Source organism: Cyprinodon variegatus, unplaced genomic scaffold (assembly GCF_000732505.1).
Source record: "Cyprinodon variegatus isolate N-32 unplaced genomic scaffold, C_variegatus-1.0 Scaffold285, whole genome shotgun sequence".
NCBI lineage: Eukaryota > Metazoa > Chordata > Actinopteri > Cyprinodontiformes > Cyprinodontidae > Cyprinodon > Cyprinodon variegatus.
Window position 1 is genome coordinate 890,949 of NW_015150738.1, and position 23,457 is coordinate 914,405.

A 23,457-nucleotide genomic window follows, 5' to 3' on the forward strand; every position below is an offset into this window, starting at 1 on the left:
AACTTTTAAAGAAGGCAAAGATTCCGCCGAGATCCATTGTCTGTGTACCACAGGAACAATTAAAATGCAGTTAAGGGTGATAATGTTCCTCTGATTTGTCATACTTTAAGCTATTATAGTGTTAAAAGAAATATCGGGGAATTTTCAACTTGCTGCAGAGAACATTTTCATCAGAGACACACTGAAAAACGTTCGACTAGTATGTCTCAATAAAGGTGTCAAACCGTATTTATTGAAATAATCTGCGAAATAAAATCCACCGTTTTAGGGCTTACATGGTTAAGAAACGTGATAATGTAAAGAATATCTTTAAAAGTTTCCTCTTCTTCAGTCAGTTTTCTCGAGAGTTTTGCGAGAGTTTAGAGTGATGCGCGCTCCCGCGAGAAGGGACGCAATTCTCGGCAGGCATGCATTTCTCGGTATAACACCGGGAAGAAATGTGGAATTATTTATTTGTTAGTATACTGTCATTTTGTTCCACAATCCATTCCAGTAGGTGGCAGTAGTGCGCTTTTAAACTGTTTGCCAACCGCCATTAAACATCACAGAAGAAGACTGCATTCTCATGTGAAACTGGGGTGTATTTTTTCTCCCAGTCAGCAGGATGCGCTATTTTTCTACGCTACTATGGAGGGCTGCCAGTTGTAGAATCACTAGCTAACAACAACAGAAAACCCCGGTCGGCAAACGTTCTAATTGGATCCTCCAAAAACGGTGAGTTTTTCTACACATGAGCCCCCAAGCAAATTACATTATGGGTTATGGCGTTCAATCAAACGTTGAAGACTATTAATCGTACCTATTTGATTCTGTGGCCAAATCCCCAGCTTATTTGTTTAGTTCGGGTTAGCTGCTACTGGAGTGAGGCTAACAGACTAGCTCGATGGAATTAGCTGCCATGTTACCGTTAGATCACGATGGATTATAGATAGGATTTGTGTAGTTTTAACAGTGTTAAACACCGTCTTTTCTGATTAGATTTATATTTTAATTGCTCCCTTAGTCCTCGTTGGTGTTTTAAATCGGGGTTAAGGGTATAGGCAGTGTGTGTTGTTGGCAGTTAACTACCTGCTCCGCCTACAATAACTCACTACAAAGTATGTTTCAATTTAAAACGTCACAAGACTAACTTTCATTTCTAACTTCATACATAAAATATTAGTTTTCATGTAAGTTGCGCCTGAGGTTCATGTTATATATCAGAAATGAGACTTCCTGCCATTTTATTTACATTATAAAACTCCATCTTTATGTGTTTATTATTGGTTTATGTTAGGGCTTGAATGATAGTGTTTTACATCTTGAGTAATTTCTAACAAAGCTTCTAAATAACTGACTCGTTCTTCTGCTATCAGGTTTAATGGTTCTAGGAAGATAGTATGTTGAATTTTAGTATGAATCACTAAATACACTGAAGCACAGCTATCAGTTTATCACCTTTATTATGTAGATGGATCTATTCTGTTATCTATTGGTCATATTTAAAAAAAAGCTGAATCTACTAATTCATAAACCTGTATCATGGCAGCAGCAGCCACACTGATCCATACTCCCCTCACTAGTGAATAGGACCCCAAGATACTTGAATTCCTTCAATTGAAGCAGGAATGTGTGGTTTTTCATCTCTTCTTCACAAACATCCTTTGTGTATTTTACAGATCAAATTTAGCTACAAAATCTGGGAGGTTTGCATACATTATTCTCCAACTCGGCCTTAGAATAACCCTTTTGTACCCAAAACCCCAGCTGGTTCAGATAGTAACTTCCCCCCCTTTTGAGCCTAAAAGGTAACATTTCCTTCCTTATAAATGTTGACACAAGAACTGGACTCACCACCACCTGGGGTCATTAAACGCTCAAACCTGAAGAGGACAAGCCACCTTTTTCCGATCGAGAACCATGGCCTCTGACTTGGAGGAGCTGATTCTCATCCCGGGTGGTTCCCACTGTGCTGCAAACCACCCCAGTTCTGTAGATCTTGTCAGGAAGGTACCAGCAGACAGGCTCGGACTGGGAAGGATTTTCGGCCCTGGCATTTTTCCGTGCACACCGGCCCAGTCAAATGCGTGCGTCTCAAATGTGAAACACATTACGTATACACATTTACCACATCAGCAGGATTGCCAGATGTCACTGCCTCCCGTTCATAAACCGCCTGGATATACGAAATCTCTGCCAATTTGAACCAAAGTCTATGGATCTCTTAGACCATAAATCTTTTTACCCATAGACGGCCATCCTTAACTGCCAGATTGGGAAACATCCCAACCTGGCAACAATACACGTAGGACCGGAAACGTTGGCCTTTAGATGCAAAACCCCATCATGCACCGTGACATATTTTTGCAAAATATTTAAACATAAATTTGCCAAATATAAGAGGAACATTGTAGTTTGGTTTAAAGAAAGCATTTTAGTTTTTTTTCTAATTTAGTTTGTTGCAAGGATTTTACAGTTTGAAGATATAGAAAATTGCACCATATGCCAACCCTCACAAGGATGTGCATGACAAGAAAGGCCTATATATACTGCATGCAAGTTACTGTGACAGGTAGGAGCTTCGGCTGGAGAGTAAGTGTGGCCGGTATGATTTAAGTAATGCCGGCCCTCCTACGCTGAAATTTGGACCGGCCCGCCGGGCAAATGCCTGGAATCACAGATTACCAGTCCGAGCCTGCCAGCAGAACTACATAATCTGCAGAATGTAAGAAAAAAATCTGCTGGTCGGTAAACCAGACCCCCTCTGGACTTTGGCTGCACAATCCTGTCCATAAAGGTTATGAACAGGAGCGATGACAGTGGGCAGCCATGCCCATGTAGACCATGTTGGGCAAATTTTTATGAACCCTGCAGAGATTATAAAGTTGGTCCTATGTTTCCCGGCCAGGATGAAAAACACACTGCTCCTCCTTAAGCCAAGGTTCAACCAGCCAGACTGTCCTCTCCAACATAGGCCTTCCGAATGAGGCGTTTGCCAAAATAAAACATTTCCTGGCTATTTTATTTAAAGCCACCAACTTTTTTTTTGTTCATTTAGCAAATACCTCATGGCTGTGTCTGAACGTCCGACCTAATCCCTAAATCCCTATGTAATTCTTATAATATCTATAATTTGTTTAGCTATGGCTTTCTGAGCATGATCAATACGAAGCTCCTACTGGGTTAAATCACTAAGACAGGACTGAAGAAATTTGCCTATTTTAGATTTTACACATGAGATTTCAACTCACTTTGGCAGCTGTTAGAAGCTGTTTTGATTTAGCCTCCTCTCTGAACTTAATAACCAGTCTTGTATTACAGCTGATATAGCCTGACGTTTTGTATTGTTCAGAGTTTTCCATTCTAACTTCTATATATGCTGCTGAGTTACGGATTATCCCTGCTGTGATTGAACAGCCCAAAAGTAAAAAAAAAAAAAAAAAAAAAAAACAAAAAAAAAAACTTGTTGAAAAATTCAAACGTTTGCCTTAAAGTTTGACTACACAACAAAAAGCTGAATCAGCAGTTTAGGAGAGTGCCTGGATTNCTTAATAACCAGTCTTGTATTACAGCTGATATAGCCTGACGTTTTGTATTGTTCAGAGTTTTCCATTCTAACTTCTATATATGCTGCTGAGTTACTCCTTACAAGTCAACCAAGGTTTCTGCATTACGTCGAAGACAAATAAAAAAAAAAAAAAAAAAAAAAAAAACTTGTTGAAAAATTCAAACGTTTGCCTTAAAGTTTGACTACACAACAAAAAGCTGAATCAGCAGTTTAGGAGAGTGCCTGGATTTTATGTTTTATCCAGTACTTTAATTTATATTTCCTCCATTTTGTGTTTTTAAACTGCTTATCTGTAGTTATTCTGTAGTAACACATTCCACATTTATTTTGTTCAAGTTATTTTATTTGGCTCTGGAGGTTTTGATTATTTCTATACTGAGTTTACTTCTAGTTTTAAATTGGGGTTTAGACTTTCAAGCAACTTTATCACAGGGCCTTGTTGGATGAAGAATTGGTACACTTAAGTGTAGTTAATGTCTTAAAAATCATAATTTAGTCTTTGATTAAACAGAACTTGTCTATGCATATAAGGAGGTAAAGTGAAATAATACAAAAACAGGGTAAACTGTATTTTGAGATAGTGTAAAAGTTGTGCTAAGGCTCATGTTTTTCACCTCATCTTCCTGCTTGTTTTAGAAACACAACAGTCTGGTTTTACTGCAGCTTTGGCCTCTCAGCTTAACAATTGATCTAATTTAACAGTTGAGTATTTTTATAAAATAGTGATGAATAGCCCTTAACTCAGAACGACATATTTTAGTCCACCTTAACCCTCCTAACCTCAGCCTGTTGTGGCGTATGGGCAACAGATTGAGGCTTTGACACTTAATAAAATTTGGTTTTCTATTTACAAGTTTTCAATAATTTAATTTCTCACTCATGGCAGGGTTCTTTTTGAGATGTAAATCTATTTTCTTTTTTTCTACATATTCTTTTATAGAAATGTACTGATGGTCAGAGAATACCTATTATTTTTCTTTTTAGTAGCACTAGAGTAGTGAGATAAAGGTTGTTAAGTTGACTAGAGAGTAACAAGCCTACTTTGAGTCATAGATGGTGGAGTTTAAATCAATATTGACTGGAAGAAGTGACTTCTGTATTGCTGTGATTTATCATTCTAAAGGGTAATATATTTACAGCATCAAAGGCGTGTTCTTTTCCACATTTTGCTATGTCACAGACACAGGGATAGATAAACCATCATACAAATATAAAGCAGATTTCAGCCATTGATATTTATTCTGCTAACTTAAATTGAATGTAATTCAAAATCCAGAGATATCTTCACTGTCATTTTGCAATTTAATTTAGAACGTCACAGTTTCCACAGCATGAAGGAGTAAAAGCAATTCAATAAACAACATCATGTGAACATTCAAAACCTTACATAATCAGTAAATAGTCCACCTAATGGAGGACCAGGGGAGTTACTGAAAAAGAAAAACGTGACATTAACGGTTAAATCATCCAATTTGAAAAGCGTTTTCTAATAAATAAAGAAAAGTATTAAAGAGGAATTGGGGAAATGTATTTATTAATTCATCACTAAATACTGCAATTTATAAAGGTATTTTCAAATCCTATCGCTAAATGGACATTTAAATCCACAATTAATAAATGGATTATGAGTACTTTTCCAAATAACACTTTTAAAAAGGCAAAATACAACTTTTTGCAGTTGCATTTTCTTTTTACTTAATCTTTTGATCTTTTCTGTAACCCTTCTGTTCCCTGAGCGCACAGGAAATCAGTTAAACCAATCACAGTTGCTCCTCAGCTGTAACCAGCTCTCTCATTGGTTAGACACTCTTGTTTCACAAAATGAAAAAAAAAAAAATGCAGTGGAAGAGTTTTTTTCAGGGTTAAACATCCGATGGAGCTTTTTCTAATCCTTTATCTAGAATTTAATGCAAACTAATTGACTGACCCCAAAGGGAAAGTAAGTATCAAGCGTGAAAGTCTACATCCATGTAAACTGTGAAAGATGTGCATTAAAAAGAGAACCAGCCAAGAGGATCAGGTTACCTCTGGAGGAGCTGCAGTGATCACAGCTCATTTGAACTGGTCTACATGACAGCAGTTAGTTTAAACTTTAGGCATGAGGAAAACACTTTGTTAAAGAAAGGCAAAACTCCAGTTAGCAGTTTGCCATTATTCCTTATGGAGAAACAATAAATGCAGATATAGATAATTTGATCAGATAATGTTAGATAAACATTTCTACCTTCATTTAAAACACAGCTTTACCCAGACATGAAAGTCAAAAGAGTAGGAATTCTTCTTCAGGGTATATGGCTAATAATTGATTTTTGGAAAGCATTTGAAATTGAGGTTAATTTCTCCAATGTGAGATTAATAAAGTTCAATTATTTACGGCCTGTGTCCCGTCAGACACATATAGTTTCCTCTTTTTTCCAACATTTCCCACTCTACTGCCTAAAGCGATGGCTTACTAGTGCAAATTATGTTTCTTACTAGAAATAAGGCCAATAATTTAATGGGGAACAGACGTAACTATTAAGATTTCAGTTATTTTAGGCGGTTATATGACAACGGTATAACATTTTGTTCCAAGTGGAGCCCAGATACATGTGTCTTTTTAATTATATATTGCTGTAATAATCTATATTTACATAAGAAGATTCAGCCTTAAATTATGCAGAATTTTATATTCTAGTGCAAAAAACAAAGGATGCAGATATGTGGTGTAATTTTAGTCTTGTGTAATCCCTTAAATGTAACACACAGGATGAAAAAAAACTTTTCTATAGAGCTTGAAATGTCCTGCAGGAGTATTTAACCTTGGAGGTCAACAGAGAGAGGACTACTGCTGGTCCCAACCAGGTGACTGGACACATTAGATATGCATTGGGGTCGTTCCTCCATTTAACCTCCCATGTGTGGTGAAAAGAGCAGGGTTTAAGTTTGGAAGTACACACAGGAGGTGAAGGCTGGCTGCTAATGCTTTTCTGTTTTATTTGTTTTTTTTTTTTGCCTGGTCGCTGTAATTGTAGGTCCACACAAAGTCAGGAGGGGGGTGGGGCTGCCAAGGCAAGCTGATCGCTGTAGCAAAATCAATAGTTCATACTTCACTGAGATTGAGTTTTTAGGAAAGGAGAAGCGCCGTGACCAAGGGCAGAATATGAAATCGCTTCCACTGAGACCGAACGTGCTCGCTGCTATCGATCCCCGGCCCCTGTACCAATTACAGTTTTAAGGTTTGACTGTTGCTTACTGCAGTCCTCAAAGACCGAAGCTTTGGAAACAGACATTGTGTTCACTGACACTTTGACAAGGGTTGCAATTTTTTCATCTCTCTTGGAAATTGCGCTCTGAAATGCCTTTATCCTTTCAGCCTTTAATTTAGAGCTGGGATTGATTTCTTCTTTCTCATGTGAGGGGAGTGAAATGTCGATGAAAAGAACATGACTGTATTTTTCTGTCCAATATGTTTTCAAAATTCACATTTCTTTACTTGTTAGATTCTTTTTTTTTCTACCTTCAGATCAGAAGTTTTGGGTTTTTCTCTTTCTGAATCTGGTTGTTATGGGCTTTGCTCCAAAAACAGTAGCAAATCTTGAAAGTTTTCTGGACCAATCTTAACATGAAATGTAGCCCTGCTCATTTAAAACTGGATTTTATTGATTCTATCTGTAGTATGCAAATCTTTTTAGTTTCACTGTCACTTTCTTTTTGAGAAATGTCCACAAACGCTTTGCAATACTCAACCAATGAATCAGGTTTTGTTCAGTGGCCTTAATAAACACTTCTTGTGTCGGAGTAGTGGGTGGACGTCACTGTAGATTTACCTAAGCATTAGAATCGTCTTTTTTCATAATCATTTATGGAAACTGTTTAGGCATTTTTGTTATATAAACTGACTCTCCTCTCCACCGGAATAACCTGTTTTTAATGTTATTCCTTTTTTCACTTCCTTATCTTTTACTTGAAAGCTGTTGAGGTTGGGATTGTGGTTTAAAGCAATGAACCACTTTCAGTGGCGCCAGCAAATTGACTTTCGCCAAATATATTTTTGATATTTTTAGCTGCTGGTTTGGGATTTTTTTTTTGTCTTTTCCACTTTTAATTGAGAAAATGTGGGAATATCTGCTGTAGTATTTTAAACCTTTTAGTATTGAAATTGTAATTTTTCAACCAAAAAAGGTTTTAGCTGCCAAGAACATGTCGGTGTAAGCCAAATACCAAAACAATCCAGTTTTCCAGATATTGCTCCTTCTCTGATTAATTCCAAAAGCTGATCCTTGGAATTCTTGACCAACCAGTCATCAATCAGGCTGGTCCTGCTTTAAATCGGCTAATTCCACACAGACTACTTATGAAGTAGTCTGTGTGGAATTGTGTCCCTCAGCTGGCCTGAGAGTGCCTCGAGTTTCCCCCAGCAGAGCTGGAGGAGGTGTCTGTGGAGAGGGAAGTCTGGGAGTCTTTGCTGAGACTGCTGCCCTTGCGACCCATTCTCAGATGAAGTGGAATGAGTAAATTATTTTCAAGTCAATATACAGCGCTTGGTGCATATTGGTACTCTGTGCGGGCTGCTATCATCAAAAACTCACCTCTGTAACTTCAAGGTTAGGGAATGAGCCATTGACTCAGATCTCTGCTTTACAGCAGTCTGAGCTCCCCCTAAACACAAGAGCTGTGAGGTAAAAGTTGTTTTTAGGCAAAAAAACAAAAACAATAAAAGATATGTCCCTTACCTGATCAGACATATTTTAGTTCTCTGATATGGGATTTAATCTAGTGGACTGAGTTTGGCCTAGTCTTTGCATGTAGATCAAGGACATCTTAAAGGTATAGTGGAGGATGTTCTTTTTTTTTTTTAGATTAGATTAGATTCAACTTTATTGTCATTGCACATGTACAAGGCAACAAAATGCAGTTTAGGAGAAGTGCAGAAGTGCAATAGCAGCACATGCAGGATAAATAATGGTTCTATAAATACAGGACATTGGTTCTACTGAATAAGTATATAGATGAATACCATTTCCAGGTGGATCGTCAAAAAAAGTGACTCTCCTAATTGTTAATTGCGCGCTCCAACGTGCGTTTAATAGGCTGTCCATCTCGGGAGGGAGTGCAGGGTTGTACATGTGCATTTTATTTTATTTTTTTGGAGAGGGCAGTTTATATAAAAAAATGTCATAGAATCCTCCACTATTACTTTAACCTGCTGCTCCAAAGTGGATAAACCTGGAAGTTTTATCCACTATTGCGCCCCTACTGGCTAATGTGCACTGTTTTACTTTTGCGGAACAGGGAGTCCTTATCTATTATTATTATTATTTAAAAGGAAACCTGAATGTGTAATAACACAGTATACTATGTTTATATGTCAAATTATCAAGGGGGTGAAAACTAGCTCTTAATCTGAGGCTAGCACTCTTTCATATCAACCATGCTTCAGTTTTCCTTCTGAACATATTTGCCCTCTTGTCCACTGTGAGGAAATGTTATAATTCTCTATTAAACTATATCTGCAGGAGGTCAGTCGGTTAGCTTAAGAAAAACCCTTATTGGTCAGAACTAGGGCTGAAAGAACTTATTGGATTAATCGTGATTAATCGATTATTCAAATAATCGTCAACTAATTTAGTAATCGATTAATCATTAACTGGAGTATTGAGACTCTAACACATGACTTTAGCTGACAAGAGCAACCCACTTAGAGCAGTATTTATACCAAAGCTGTATGAAAATATATAAATATTGTGCATTTCAGATAAAAAAAATGTTTTCGTTTGTCAATATGCTCTATCCAGAAGTTTTTGTTTCACCAGGTTTAATTTAATGAAAAATCATCTTTAAAGAGCCTTTTGCTATCCAATTATTAATTGCTAAATCTAAAAAATAATCTACAGATTAATCATTTTGAAAAATAATAAATAAACACATTAGTTAAATAAAATTAGTTGCAGCCCTAGTCAAAACCAATCATCTATATGTTTTATAGAAAACAAATAGATGATTAGATGTTATTCTTTCTGTAATGTAGAGATTTTGGTATTATCCATTTCTGATTTTACACACATGATAAAATTATTGCCATATATAATATTATAGTTGGTAAGGAAAGTATTTGTTTACGTGCATGAAGTGGAAGTATATCAGGACAAAATGGATAAGCTGGCTCCCTAAATAGAGGTCAGATTTCATAAAGACTAGGGCTATATAAAAAAAATCGATTTAATCGATTTTGAATCGATTCCTGTACATTTTTGCAAAATCGATGTCTAGGGAATGAGATTGATTCATTTTATAGTCACCCACATGGCGTTCACATTCAAATAAGCAGGAAAGATGCACTCAAGATTACTTTAAGCCAGACAGCTGCAAATATAGCGAATAGGTTGACTGAAGACATTAACAAATGGGGGCTGAGCAGCAAACACCCTTTAGTTGTTACAGACAACGCTGCAAATGTGGTTTGTGCATTGAAGATAATGCAGCTCATGAATGTCTGCTGTGTCACGTCTGCTTGCTCGTGAGGCTTCACTTTTTTACTTTTCACAAACAAGTTTGGACTTTTGAGACAGTTTTGTTCGCATCTCATGTTTAAACTGTCTGATTTACAAGTTTGCACTTTGTGTTTAATGTGACGGGGAAAAAACAAAATACATGAGTTTTCTGAAACACAGTTGAACCACTTTCATTAATGTAAAAACAGATTGAATTGATTTAGAACTGTATGAATCAAAATCGAATCGATTCAGGACTTTGGCGAAAATACCCAGCCCTAATAAAGAATAACTGACCTTGAGATGTGGCTGTACTTTGCTTTTGGATGTAAAGTCTAACCATAAAAGATGGCTTTTTTTCACAGGGTTTGATTGTAGTGTGTGTGACAAATCAATACTTGTGCTGTGTAACTAACTTTTTTAATTTTACCTAACAGGGTTTTTGTAAAAGTTTGGAAAGGTTGCAAACTTCTAACAGGAAAGACCGTGACAGGAAAGCAAGCTTAACATTTTCTCTTTAAACTCTCCTTGCAAGTCTGAAGCATTCTTAATTCTGTGAAGGACTCTTTTTATGTGCCATATGAAAAAAATGGTTTTATGCTCTGGCAGTCAAGTGTTTTCTTCCCTTTCTGCAAAAAAACAACAAAAAAAACAGTTCTGCTCTCTCATTTCTTTCTGAATTGTGTTATCAGCTTTTATGTGTTCTTCCTTTTCTGCAAAACGATTTTTAAAAAAAATCTTTATTAATTTTTTTGTTTTAGAATCATGGAACTGTTTTCCCAGTATGCTAAACATGCCATGCTTAGGTTGCGTTGTTAAATATTGTTTGATTAAAAATAAATAAATCTGCAGAGGTTGGTAGCAGGTTGTTAAATGAAATTTGCTCTCCTCGACCAGGATGTACCATCAAAAAATAAGATGAACAACGTTTTAGTTTACGATTTGCTTCTGCTGCTGTAAGAGTTGGGGATATATATACAGTAATAATAGATGAAGCTTAACCCTTTTAACTCTGTTCCCTCTGGAAGCCCAACTTTTCAATGCGGAACACATTCTCACTACTGTGATCTAGACACAGTTCTGTATTTGATTTCACTTTCATACCTTTCTTTGGTTTCCTTTTGTCTCTAACCTCTTTTTCTATCAATCTATCTTGGCGAATGGTTCCACAGATGGTGTTCCATCCTTCATTCCCCTCTTGATTTTTCATTTTGCTCTAAGATCACTTTTGCCTTTCATCTTCTTCCTCTTTGCTTTCTTCCCCAATCGTCTTTACTCTCCATCTCAGCTGGTGAAAAATTAAAAGTTATTCACTTAGTTGTATTTAGTTTCACTATTTAAAAAAAAAATCAGGAAAGGGATCAATTCGCTGTGATCCTGATTTTAATATTTGACTTTAAACTATTGGGTGATCAGTGTCGATATCCTTATCAATAGATCCTGTATGTTATATAAAGGTTGGGTCAAAAATACAGAGTATAGTACCAAAGTATAGATATATACATTGTCTTTTCAGTTCTTTTCTGTGTTGATTTCTTTCTTAGGAGCAATCAGATGACTCCAACCATCACTTCCAGTCACATTTACAAAAACATAAGCAGTTTTAAATGCTTTTCTTGAATTTTAGAGACCTGAGTTCAGAATCTGTCAGAACTGATCTAAATTGGTTTGCTTATTCCTCCATTTAGACTATACATCTCTTAATAAAGTTAGTATATAATTATTAAGGTAAGCTTTGTGTGGTGTGTGTTTTGCTCTGCTTGCAGTGAATTTTCTCCTCTTGTCCTTTTACACGCAACTATTTATCACTCTTAAACAGTTTCCTGCCCAGTGAAATATGATCATAATCTACGGCCATATTCATTAGTTAATGCTCGAATCTAACTCCAGTTTAGAAGAGTTAAGTGTTATTTTCTGAAAATGTTATATTATTACCTTAACGCTGTTGGGTTTTGTTGTTCATTTGTTTCTCATCCCTTAATCAAATTCATTTTCTATTTATTATAGGGCTGTTACTAATGATTATTTTTCAAAACGATTAATCTGTCGATTACAGTTTGATTAATCGAGTAATAAGCGGATTGCCAAAGATTCTCTAAATAAGATTTTTTATGAAATTAAACAAGGTGAAATTTACAGTTTTCGACTTGAGGAGTTATGAATAGAGCATACTGACAGACAATTTTTTTTAATGCAAAATGTTTAAATCTGTTTTTTTTTTTTTTTTTTTTTTTTTTGTAATCTTTGTATAATTACTGCTCTAAGTACGTTGCTCTGTCAGCTAAAAGCATGTTTTACAGTGTATAGTCCAGTTAACAATTAATCGATTACTAAGTTAGTTGATAATGATTTCAATAATTGATTGATCATGATCCATTTGTCCTAATTTAATACTTTTTTTCCAGTATGCAGGTTAAACCTAGATTTAGCAACCTGCGTTTAAACTTTTCTAATTCCTTGTTTGTTTATACTTAAACTCTTGACACTTATTCGCCTATTGATCTTGGAAAAAAAACCCAGGACCGCAGATCAACTGTTGCTCTCCAGTGGGACAGCGAAAGTTTATCTAATGCTGCAACATAAATTCAGTATTATCTTAATGAAAGATGCACTGCCTGTGAATGACTGACTATTGATCTGTTTCTGTTTGAAGAGGACAGCCTGCTTCCAGCTGGGGTTCCCTGATGCAGATGGACATGAGGGACGAACACTGACTTTTTGGAAGGGCTACATTCCAACTCCTCCTCTTCACTCTCTAGTCCGGCATCATCCTCTGTCACGCTGGCAATGTCAAGGGTCCCGAGTCCCCCTCCCCCCGCTGAGATGTCCAGTGGGCCAGTTGCTGAGAGCTGGTGCTACACACAGGTAACATGACTTTAAGCGTCAGAAGTGACTCTAACTTCAGCTTTGTAAAGTAATTCTAACCTTGCTATGTGCTTTGTTACTATAAAAGATCAAAGTGGTGAAGTTTTCCTACATGTGGACCATCAACAACTTCAGCTTCTGTCGAGAGGAGATGGGCGAGGTCATCAAGAGTTCCACCTTCTCTTCTGGGGCCAACGACAAACTGAAATGGTGAGTCAAATAACCTGTTTTAAAACACAGAGCAGAGGGTGAAGACATGTTTGTTAGGCAGCAAATTAAACATGTTCTTTATACTTTTAAACTCCACCTTCCAAAATGACAAATCCCAGGACAATGAAGGCTCCTGAAAGGCACTGTAGCTACATCATAATGACACAACTCTCCACCATATCCTTATCAAGAACGCTTTTAAAGCACCAATACACAACACAAGATTCTAACTGCGTATTTATTTGATATCAGGTGTTTGCGAGTGAATCCCAAAGGCCTGGACGAGGAAAGCAAAGATTACCTTTCTTTGTACCTCCTGCTGGTGAGCTGTCCCAAAGCGGAGGTGCGAGCAAAGTTCAAGTTCTCCATCCTCAACGCCAAGGGAGAGGAGACCAAAGCCATGGGTAGGCAAAGCCTATAACCGGAAGACATTATTAAGACATTATTGCCCTTTTAAGACCTTACGTCTTTTTTTTAATACTATTTCTTACTCTTAAATCTCTTTCTCTCTGCAGAAAGCCAGAGGGCATATCGCTTTGTCCAGGGAAAAGATTGGGGTTTTAAAAAATTCATCCGGAGAGATTTCCTCCTCGATGAGGCAAATGGACTTTTACCTGACGATAAGCTGACACTCTTTTGTGAGGTACCTGACCCCCTCCTCGCCCATAATTTCTGTTTTTCAGTATAATTCATCACAGAGCAGTTTCGTTGTATTTAAGTGTCTTTATTTTTCTCAGGTGAGTGTTGTGCAGGACTCTGTCAACATATCTGGTCAGAACACCATGAACATGGTGAAGGTACCTGACTGCCGGCTAGCTGACGAGCTGGGTGGCCTCTGGGAGAACTCTCGCTTCACAGATTGCTCCCTCTGTGTGGCTGGGCAGGAGTTTCAGGCACATAAAGCCATACTTGCAGGTAAGTCGGTCCATAAACAGAGGCATCTCATTGTTATTGAAGTATTGTCAAAAAGGTCAGTAGTTTAATTCTAAAATTGAAACAAATGGATTCAATACAGAGAGAATGAGATGGTTTAGGATTTAATTTCTATTAATGATCATTTTCACTTACTGTTAGAAAAATTTTCCCCCAAACTAGAACATTACATGAGAGCAATAAAAAGGGTTTTTAATTAAAAAATGTCAGCCTACAGAAAGAGATGAAGTCAATATCTTCATAAGCTTGACAACAGAGAGATGTAGGAAGTAGAAAAAATCTGGTACAGATCTTCACAGACATCAGATCAAACATGGTGGACCTGCTGCAGCAGCTGGTATGGCTCCACAAATCATCCCCGACTGTGAAAAAACACCTCAGGAAACTTGGATTCTTTCCCCCACATTTTTGGACCTGAGTTACCAAATTAAAGGCTGCATTTACTTCTATTCAAAAGAGGAAAGTGGAAAACAGAACAAATCTGTGTTTTAACTCTTGCCATGAGGTTCTGCATTCAGAAGTGGCTTGAAACAAGAGAAAAAAGTATCCTTGGTCCTGAATGGGGTGTAACATCAGTCCACATCGATACTTTGAACTATTAACAATCCACATCTTTGTGAGATGCATATTTATTTTGAAACTCATAAGTAAAGAGGCCCTAGTAAACAGGTGATGTATTATTAATATTATTTTGTGTTAAAATTAGAAAAAAATGCTTTTGATTTAATCGCCTATAAGAGCTTAGCAGTGAAATAATCAAATCATAGCAGAGTTGTCTTCTGATTTAGCCTTTAAAGATAAATAAGTGTGTTAGTTGGGCAGATTATATTGCATCATATGAATCGAAAACTTGTGATTTGACTGATTTTTAAATCATATTATGACAGATTAATTTATATACATATAGTATTGTGACCAAGCTACTGATTTACGTCTCAGGATAGATTCTTCTATAGAGCTACGGTTTACACTGTGATAATCTCCTCCAAACTCTTGAATGAACTTTACTTCACCGTCCTCTTAAAGCTCTGGTTCTCTCTCTTGTTGATGTATCAATTTCTACCTCATTTTTTCCATCCACTATTTTTTTTATAATTATTCTTGGCAAATACCAGCTTCTTCAGATTTTCCCTGATATTATGCAGGCTCTAAACCTGACCATAACAAAGGGTTTAAAGGAATTGAATTAATAATCTTTGTTCTCATTATGAAGCCATAAAAAACATTTGGTTGAGACAACCGGCTGAGAATGGACACATTATATAAAGACAGAAGTAGTTATTGGGCAGAGTGGACGTGTAAGTAAGTCTGGGAGAAGTTTATTAATCATAAACATGGTCAAATTTTGCCTTTTCGGGAGCTGCACAAACTCTGCTGATTGAAGCTGAAATTAATTAAACTTGTTCCCTCAGAGGGACTAAGGTACCAAGGGTGTTCTAGCCCTAGTTCACGGTTCACGGCTCAGTGAACAGGACATCTGGTACACCCTGTTGGATAGCTGATTGGGAACTGTGAGTGGGATCACTATAAATGCTGAAGAAACTGAATAAAGGGAAGAAAACCAGATTTATTTTCTCTGGCAGTTCACAAAAATTAATGGACATTACCCTACTGTCAGCTGGTGTTTCTCACTGCTTACCATTGCAGCATCAGATCACAGTGCAAAATCTCCCAGAATTACTTCTGTGGGTCAGAAAAATAGTAGTAAGCTGCCGGACTAAAGGAGGAAAATGCCTCTGAGGAAAAGCTGTCAGAAGTGACGCTATTTTTCCAAAACAGCAATTAGTTAATTCTTCCCCCTGTTCTCTCTCTGCTCTCTTGGCTATGCGACAGGCTCATAACTATAGGGTTGTGCTCCAGCATAGGTGTAGTTCTACACACTTAAAGTCCAAATTAGCATTGTTATCCATGGTTCACTGCTTTAAATGTAAGCAGTAAACAGGCTCTCTACATGACTGTTTTTAACACGAAATTGAAATTTTCTTACAAAATCAACACAAAAATCCTAAATAGTTCAAATAAATTTTGATTTAAAAACCAATTTATCACAGATTTTGAACTGAACTCTGATAAAAGTGAGCCTCTAACCTGAAATCTGCTCTTTAAACTAGAAGTTTTTCTGTGTTCGCTTGTGTCAGGTTTTGTGGAGGTTTCTAGAAGATCCAAATGCAGAGACTGAAGCTGAGGTGGTTTCTTGTAGATATAATGCAGGATCTGAGGCAATAAAAGCAAGGTCCAAACACAAAATACAGACAACCAAAAAAACAGGGGACATCAGGGAAAACACACAAAGAGCCAAGAAACGAAGAGGAACCAGCAACGAGTAACTGAACAGGAGGTGCATATATGGGAGACAGAAACAATGAGGGAGCTAATTAGCAGACAAAGAACAGGTGTGAACAGAAGACTCTAGAAGGGAGCTAGGAGGAGACCCACACAGAGAGTAAACAACAAATACATAAGAACTCAAATACAACCAAAAACTCCAAAAAAAGTAATTTGGATAAAAAAAAACAAAAACAAACAATCAACTGGACTTTGTTTCCAAGTTTCAAGACGTTTCGCTTCCCATCCAGGAAGCTTTTTCAATAAAAAATGTCAGAATTAGCACTAAATTCACAGTTTATATAGTAGCCCAAAAACTTGTTTTGGCTTCGAAAACATGCAAATCTAACCAATGGGGGGGGGTCGTTTGGGTTATTTGTTATCCTGCAATATCTGATACTGGTCTATGTCTCTGAACGGGGGTCATTAGGGGCCATTGTCGGTCTGGCTGACCAGGCAAGATGTTTTTGTCCCCTGCATGGGGGTGGGGGTTGAGATGATAGCGGGAAGGAATCAACTCTAGTGCTATATTTTGGGTTTTTGAGAGCTGAAACCTGAGTTTACCCCCTCTGTATAAAGTTGGTTACAACTAAAAACAACTCAAAATGAAAATAAACAAATGAAAACTCAAAAAGAAGACTTAAACAGAACCAAAACCATGACAATTTGTTACCGTTCATATTATGTCTCTGATTTGTCATAATTTTTCCTCTTCCAGGGAGGTTGGCTTGGACATTAAGCTACTTGGAGATGGTCTAATGGCCTTTACATTTTTAATGCTTGTTAATGAATTTATTTCTAATCAACTGAGACAGCTCTTTCTTTTGCTTCTTTTGGTCCATGTTGAGTGTGGTACTCACCACGTCACCAGACACACCTTGATTTAACATGTCCCTTTGGTTACATTATTATCAGTTTTTTCTAGGTGTATCATCTGTTTGTCCAGGTCTTTTCCATTAGTTTATACTTTAAAATCATTCGGTTGAAGCTTGGTTTAAATGCAATATCTGAATTTCTTTTGTTCATCATTAGAGAATGTCTTTGCATTATTACTTTTGTCAGATCCAATGTATTTCTGTGACCATTGTGGGTGGCAACAATTGCGTCCACGTGTGTAAAACATCCTTTCTAGAAAAATAGTCTAAAAATGTTGCATGTGAGAAATACAGCATGGGTAAAAAGTAAGTTACCATTTTACTTATGACGTTTACTAAAAACCACAAATACAAACTTCACGTACTGATTTTTTTTTCTCCCATTTTAGCACGTTCGCCTGTATTTAGCGCCATGTTTGAGCACGAGATGGAAGAAAGCAAAAAGGTGAGTTTCCACCCCCAAAGTAATATCAGAAATAAATCAGTTTTGTTCCCTGATTACTGTATGTCTTTCTTTTTGTCAAGTAAGTCAGATGCAGAATCAAATTTAATCACCAACTTTGTTGAACAAACAAGGAATATTACTTTGGTTGCCATCGCTCACAACATAAATAAATACAAGTGAAGGATTGGGTGCCATCGAACAGCTGCAACACAAAGGTGTTTGCTAAAACTAGATGACAGTGGAAGCCAGATGCAATTGTCCTGCTGCACTCTGGGGTCAGGACTCATCCCTCACTGTCAGAAATGTGGAAACAGAGAATTGCTTTTTCTCCCCATCTGTTGTCCACTTTTGACTGAGAAATGCAATTACAGCAATGCTGATGTTTTTTTTTTTTCTTCTTACATTTCAAAACACACAAACACATATGTATGTGTGTGTATGTGTGTTTATATATTGTTCTTCCCATGTTGAATAAAACATGAAACCATGCAGGAAGCTTAGATGCACAACATAAATTTCAGATCTAAAGCAGGATTCTATTCTGTGGTTCCACATCCAAAAATACTAAGAAAATTCCTTTGTGATGTTCTTACAACCTGATTACACAGGCTGTTGCACAGATTACAAACTGTTATAAATCTGTTTTTCCTCCTTCAGAATCGTGTGGAGATCAACGACGTAGAGCCAGAAGTTTTCAAGGAAATGATGTGCTTCATTTACACAGACAAGGCTCCAAACTTGGACAAGATGGCTGACGACCTGCTTGCAGCAGCCGATAAGGTACTTAAGGAACACAGATACAATATATATTGGAATTAAGGAATTTCAGCAGCAAGTATTCTTCTCTTGTTCTGTGTGCTATTAGAAGAGGTTTTACTGCTAACATTTTTATACATTCCTCAAAAACGGATTGGAAAATATTTCTTGTTTGAAATATTTTAGATATACCAATTAAAACATGTAAAAATACATAGTAGATAGGTTTCAACTAATTAGAGTCTCATTTCAATGTGTTTGTATACCAGAGCTGCACAGTAAGTTAAGCCTTTAATCTTAATTTAATTTAATTTTTGTGTGCAACATCAGTCAGAATTGGCTTTGGTGAAATATTTGGTGAGTTATTCTTTTGTGCCAGTTCCATGCATGCAGATTCTACACTGCTAATAAATAAACACCCTTTATTTATATGTTTAGCAGCTAAGATGCCAGAGAGCGTTGGAATAAAAGGATAACTTAAGTGAAAAATTGTTGGGTGTGGGTTTAGGTTGATCATAATCAATACCATTATTGATTGTTTTCATATCAAGACAGACAGGCTCCATCATTAGCAGCTGAACATGCAACTGTTGCCTCCTTTAAAGGAAAGATTTAATATTTAAAAATCTAAATTTCATTTGTATTTATAGGTGGAAAAACCGTTAGACTGCATCTTAAAATCTTTAAGCTCTTTCTTGCCTAAAACAAGTTGGGGGGGAAAAACAACTTGATGTCAGTACATTTCTACAGATTTTTAAAATGAGTGTTATTAAATGAAAGCTACATGCTTTAATTTTTATTTTTTTGAAATATTAAACACATTGGAACATTGGAATACAATGTTAACTGGACAGACATAAAAACCACATAGACATTTAAAGAGATTATTTGCCTCACCCTTATGTCATCAGCTAGAGGCTGCATCTCTTAGGCTGATGCTAAATGTTTATTTATTAATATAAAACTAACGAATCACCACTTGTTTTGTTAATGTTTGACTATATTTGATCACCATAAAATAAAAGTCAGCTGAAAGAATGAGTGACATGTTGTCCCTGTCTTTCAGTACGCTTTGGAGAGACTAAAGGTCATGTGTGAAGACGCTCTGTGCACCAGTCTGTCCGTGGAAAACGCTGCTGAGATCCTCATCCTGGCCGATCTGCACAGCGCCGACCAGCTCAAAACGCAGGCAGTCGATTTCATCAACTAGTGAGTTCACACACAGAAAGGAGCCTTTCGTCACATGTAATTGGGCGTCCAGCACCTCCATGGGGACTCACAGGTCCACCATGTTCTCTAGTTTGTCAGTTGGTTTCATCTCGTTTCTCCTTCATTCATCGTCAACTCTACCACTACTCAGTCTCACGTCGGAAACTCATCCTTCGGTGTCTTTGTCAGAGTTACTGATATAATTTAATACGTGTAACGATGAACTAGTGGGTTTGGTATTATTAAAGGAGGCCGGATGTTCCTGAAGGATCAGGGCACCCTGACTTCTCACTAGGCCTGTTGACACCTCCTCGGTTGCCTCAGACGGATGTGTGATAATGACTCTTATCACGTGTCTTTGCAGACTTCTAGCTCACACAGACTTTGTGTAGGATGGAGAAGATGATGGGTCAAAAATGTATTTGATTTACTGCTAGCTTTGGACATAAAAAGACAAAATGTAATGGAGAAATGCAATACCCTTTCCTCGATAGTTGCATCAATAAATCTGGTCAGAACTTTGTACTGATGCATAAAAAAAACTATATTTTCCACCATAGGTGGAACTGAGTGGTTTTTGATGAGATGCAGGATATTTTTGCATTAATATGGGCTGAAGAGAAAAACTAAAATTGTTTGGCGTCTCTCTGTCTCTCCTCCAGCCATGCAGCAGAAGTGATGGAAACAGCTGGTTGGAAGTCTATGGTTGCATCTCATCCACACCTGGTGGCTGAAGCTTACCGCTCCTTGGCCTCCGCACAGTGCCCCTTCCTCGGACCCCCTCGTAAGCGCCTCAAACAGTCCTAACAGCCTCTCGCAAAGAGCATCAATACACACTCTTATTCGCACACATATACACACACAGAAGCAGTAACACCCAAGTCTGCCCCTGCTCCCAGACACACAGGGATAACCGTTCTCCTCGCTGTTACCTACAACACTACCTAGAGCCTCCCTGACCCTTCCCCTCCTGGCCCACCCAGAACCTGCTGTATGTAGTCTTTTTAAAGATGGAGGAAAGAAGAAGGAGGAGGAAAAGAAAGAAACCTGGGATTGTGAAGTGGATCTTTGCTGTTTACAATAAAACCCGCCGCACCTTGTCCTCTAACTCCTCGGCTCTGGCTTAGTGAGTTCTGACGTTCTTCTCTTTCTCCGTGTGTCCTTGGAAGTCCCACTAGTTCCTACTTTGGAGTCTATTTCCGATGAAGAGCGGACACACAAACCCGGCCATCACCAACTGGCTCAAAACTTTGAGTTTTTGAGTACAGGGCAAAGATTTTTTAAAAATGTCTGTTTTATTATAAAACAGGAATCCAGTAAGCCCCTTCCAAACTAAAGGAACCACTGGCCTGTGATTGAGGGCTTCAGTTACAAACTAGAAGCCTCACCCCAAGGAAGACAACCAAGGGCTAGTCAAGACGAAGACATGGGATGCAAAGAAATAAACAAAACCTTCCCATTAAAACTTGGAAAAGTTGCACTAATGCCACAAATCAGCCCTTGCCGACTCTTAACCAGCAGTACCTAGAAATACTGTAGGCAAGCACACAATGAAGCGAGCTTCATGGACTTTTAAACCCAGCTGGACCACCACCACAAAGTTCCCTTTAAGAAGATCTATCAGCAAGTGACAAAAACCACACATGTACGCCTGCATAGAACTGTCCGAGCTTCACCTTGGTCCTTTTTACTTTCTTAGCTGGCAGGAAAAACGAAGCATAAGTAAAGAGAAAATAGTAACGCACAACTGGATGTCGTTCTTGGGGGAATTTGTGCTTGTGTGTCCTTACCCATGAAGGGACAAGAAAATGTCCAAACTACCCCATCAGGAGAGGACGAAAACCTCCAGGAAGGGGTTCAGCCAGACATGTCGATGTTCTCAGATTTCCTTCGTTTTCCCTCAGAGCCGTTTTATTTTTGCTTCCATAGGAACATGTACAGACACTTGTGTTTTTGGAGCGAGAGCATTTTCAGCTGTCAAACTGAAAGACCAGACAAGATTTTTCTTTGCAGCCTAAAGACTAAAGGGAAATGAAATTGCAATGAACACGTTTTAATGTTCAGAATATATCAATTGTAGACAAAGTAAACGTCTTGAACCACAGAATACAGTCATTGTAAAAAGAAAGTACACCCTCTGTCAGTTCTTGGGTTTTATTGTTTACCAGGTTCTGAAATTATTTAAACCAAACCATTATTTATTTAACAAATATGATGCCAAAATGGAAAAGGTTTGTTAATATGAATTAAAACCCAATAATGCTAAATATGTACAAAATAAGTAAAACCCTAGAATTTAAGGGGTTGTACTTTTTCTTGTATTTTTTTTAAGTTTTTAACCCTGACTCTACATTTGAAGTTATCATTTCAACCTGATGGAAAAGGGTAATGATAGAAGGAACCGTTGTTTCTTTTCCTGTAGATATTTCTGATTTTGAGAAGTGACACTTAGCTGTTGCCATTTTTTGTTCCCAGAAAAATAAACCACAACTATTTTGTATTGAATGTGGTCCTGACCTTGTCTTGAATTTTTTCTTTTTTTTTTTTTTTTATATGAAATAACATTTTCACATTTTCCTTGAGTTATATGGCAGCCTTCACAAATGCAGAGCTTAGGAAAAAGCATATATAACCTTGGCTTTTGTTGCTCCTCCTTTGTTTATAGATGCAGAAAAGTGAATTTATCTCTTTCCAAAATCTTAATCTTAAAAGAAATTGGGGGGATTCCAGACTTTAATTTGGGTAAATGTATTCAGATTAGAAAAACTAACAGGTACTCTATAGATGAATGGACTATTACTGTTACTTCCCTTCTGCATATCTCTGATTGGTCTGTATGGAGTGAGCAATCCCTTGTTCTACTGTTTCCAAACAGTTACTTTGTCTCTTCTGAAAAAGAGATACAAGAATTTAGTTTAGTTTACCTTCTTTTCCCCCTGATCACTGTGGATATTTATATCCCGACTTGTAAAATGTGATGGCTTACCGATTAGAGAGGTGGAGGAGAATATGAGAAAACAATTCAATCCCGCTTTACAGCCGTAACTTTTTCCTTTCTTTGAGCTGGGTTGTAAGATTATTCTTTCAACCCAGCTCACGCTTCTCTCTGCTTGTCTATTTACCTCTTTCCTGTTGTAGAAATGTTTCCAAGTAGAAGCAGTGGTAGGTTAGGAAGGAAAACCAGTCCTCTCCAACGTAAAGATGTTTACTTGGCTTCCCATACAATGGCCAAGCTCTATTAGCTGTTGGGTTTACATGATTAATTCAGAGATGTTTATTTTTTTATTCAGTTTTAATTGATAAATTGTTACATATTCATATTTATCCTCTAATCTTTTAAAGTTATTTCACATCTTTTCCAATTTGTTCCCCCATTTCCTACAACAGTGTTTAAATAAACATAGCTGTTCTTAGTGTTTATCTATTTTTACTAATTCGTACTAGTTCTTGTCATTTTATCAGGGAATCAGGTTCTTTAGGCAGCAATCTCAGCTGAGGCTCCCAGACTTTTCTCTGCACAGAAATCTCTTCCAGCTCTGTTGAGAGAAGCCTTCAGTGCTCTCAGGCAAGTCAAGGATCGTCCCCGGGGCATCCTCCCGGAGGGATGTATGTGGAACTCCTTCCAAGGAAGGAAACCATGGGGCATCCGACAAAGGTGTCCGAGCCACGCCAGCTGATTCCTCTTGATGTGGAGGAGATGTGGCTTTACTGCACTTGAGGAAGGAACTCTTCTCTGGTTGAGAACCATGGCCTCAGACTTGGAGGAGCTTATTCTAATCCCGGCCACTTCACATTCGGCTGCGAACCACATAAGGGCAT

The 23,457-nt window shown here is 37.5% G+C and overlaps 1 protein-coding gene across 1 annotated transcript; it reads left to right on the forward strand.

Annotated features, from left to right (window-relative positions):
• The first annotated feature begins 575 nt into the window (after positions 1–575).
• spop (speckle type POZ protein) lies at positions 576–22,138 on the forward strand. Its single transcript, XM_015383474.1, has 10 exons — positions 576–714; positions 12,674–12,885; positions 12,974–13,095; positions 13,348–13,499; positions 13,611–13,738; positions 13,833–14,010; positions 17,618–17,673; positions 18,331–18,453; positions 19,496–19,638; positions 20,301–22,138. Exons 2-10 carry the CDS (start codon positions 12,808–12,810, stop codon positions 20,443–20,445), a joined length of 1,125 nt encoding a protein of 374 aa, XP_015238960.1. The 5' UTR covers positions 576–714; positions 12,674–12,807; the 3' UTR covers positions 20,446–22,138.
• Positions 22,139–23,457: the final 1,319 nt, after the last annotated feature.

What these genes read in the sequence shown, in the direction of transcription:
- spop (XM_015383474.1), top strand. Translation starts at nt 12,808, where the DNA reads ATGTCAAGGGTCCCGAGTCCCCCTCCCCCCGCTGAGATGTCCAGTGGG. An exon ending in AGATGGAAGAAAGCAAAAAG is followed by an intron (nt 17,674 to 18,330) that starts GTGAGTTTCCAC and finishes TTCCTCCTTCAG; the next exon opens with AATCGTGTGGAGATCAACGA. An exon ending in GCAGTCGATTTCATCAACTA is followed by an intron (nt 19,639 to 20,300) that starts GTGAGTTCACAC and finishes TCTCTCCTCCAG; the next exon opens with CCATGCAGCAGAAGTGATGG.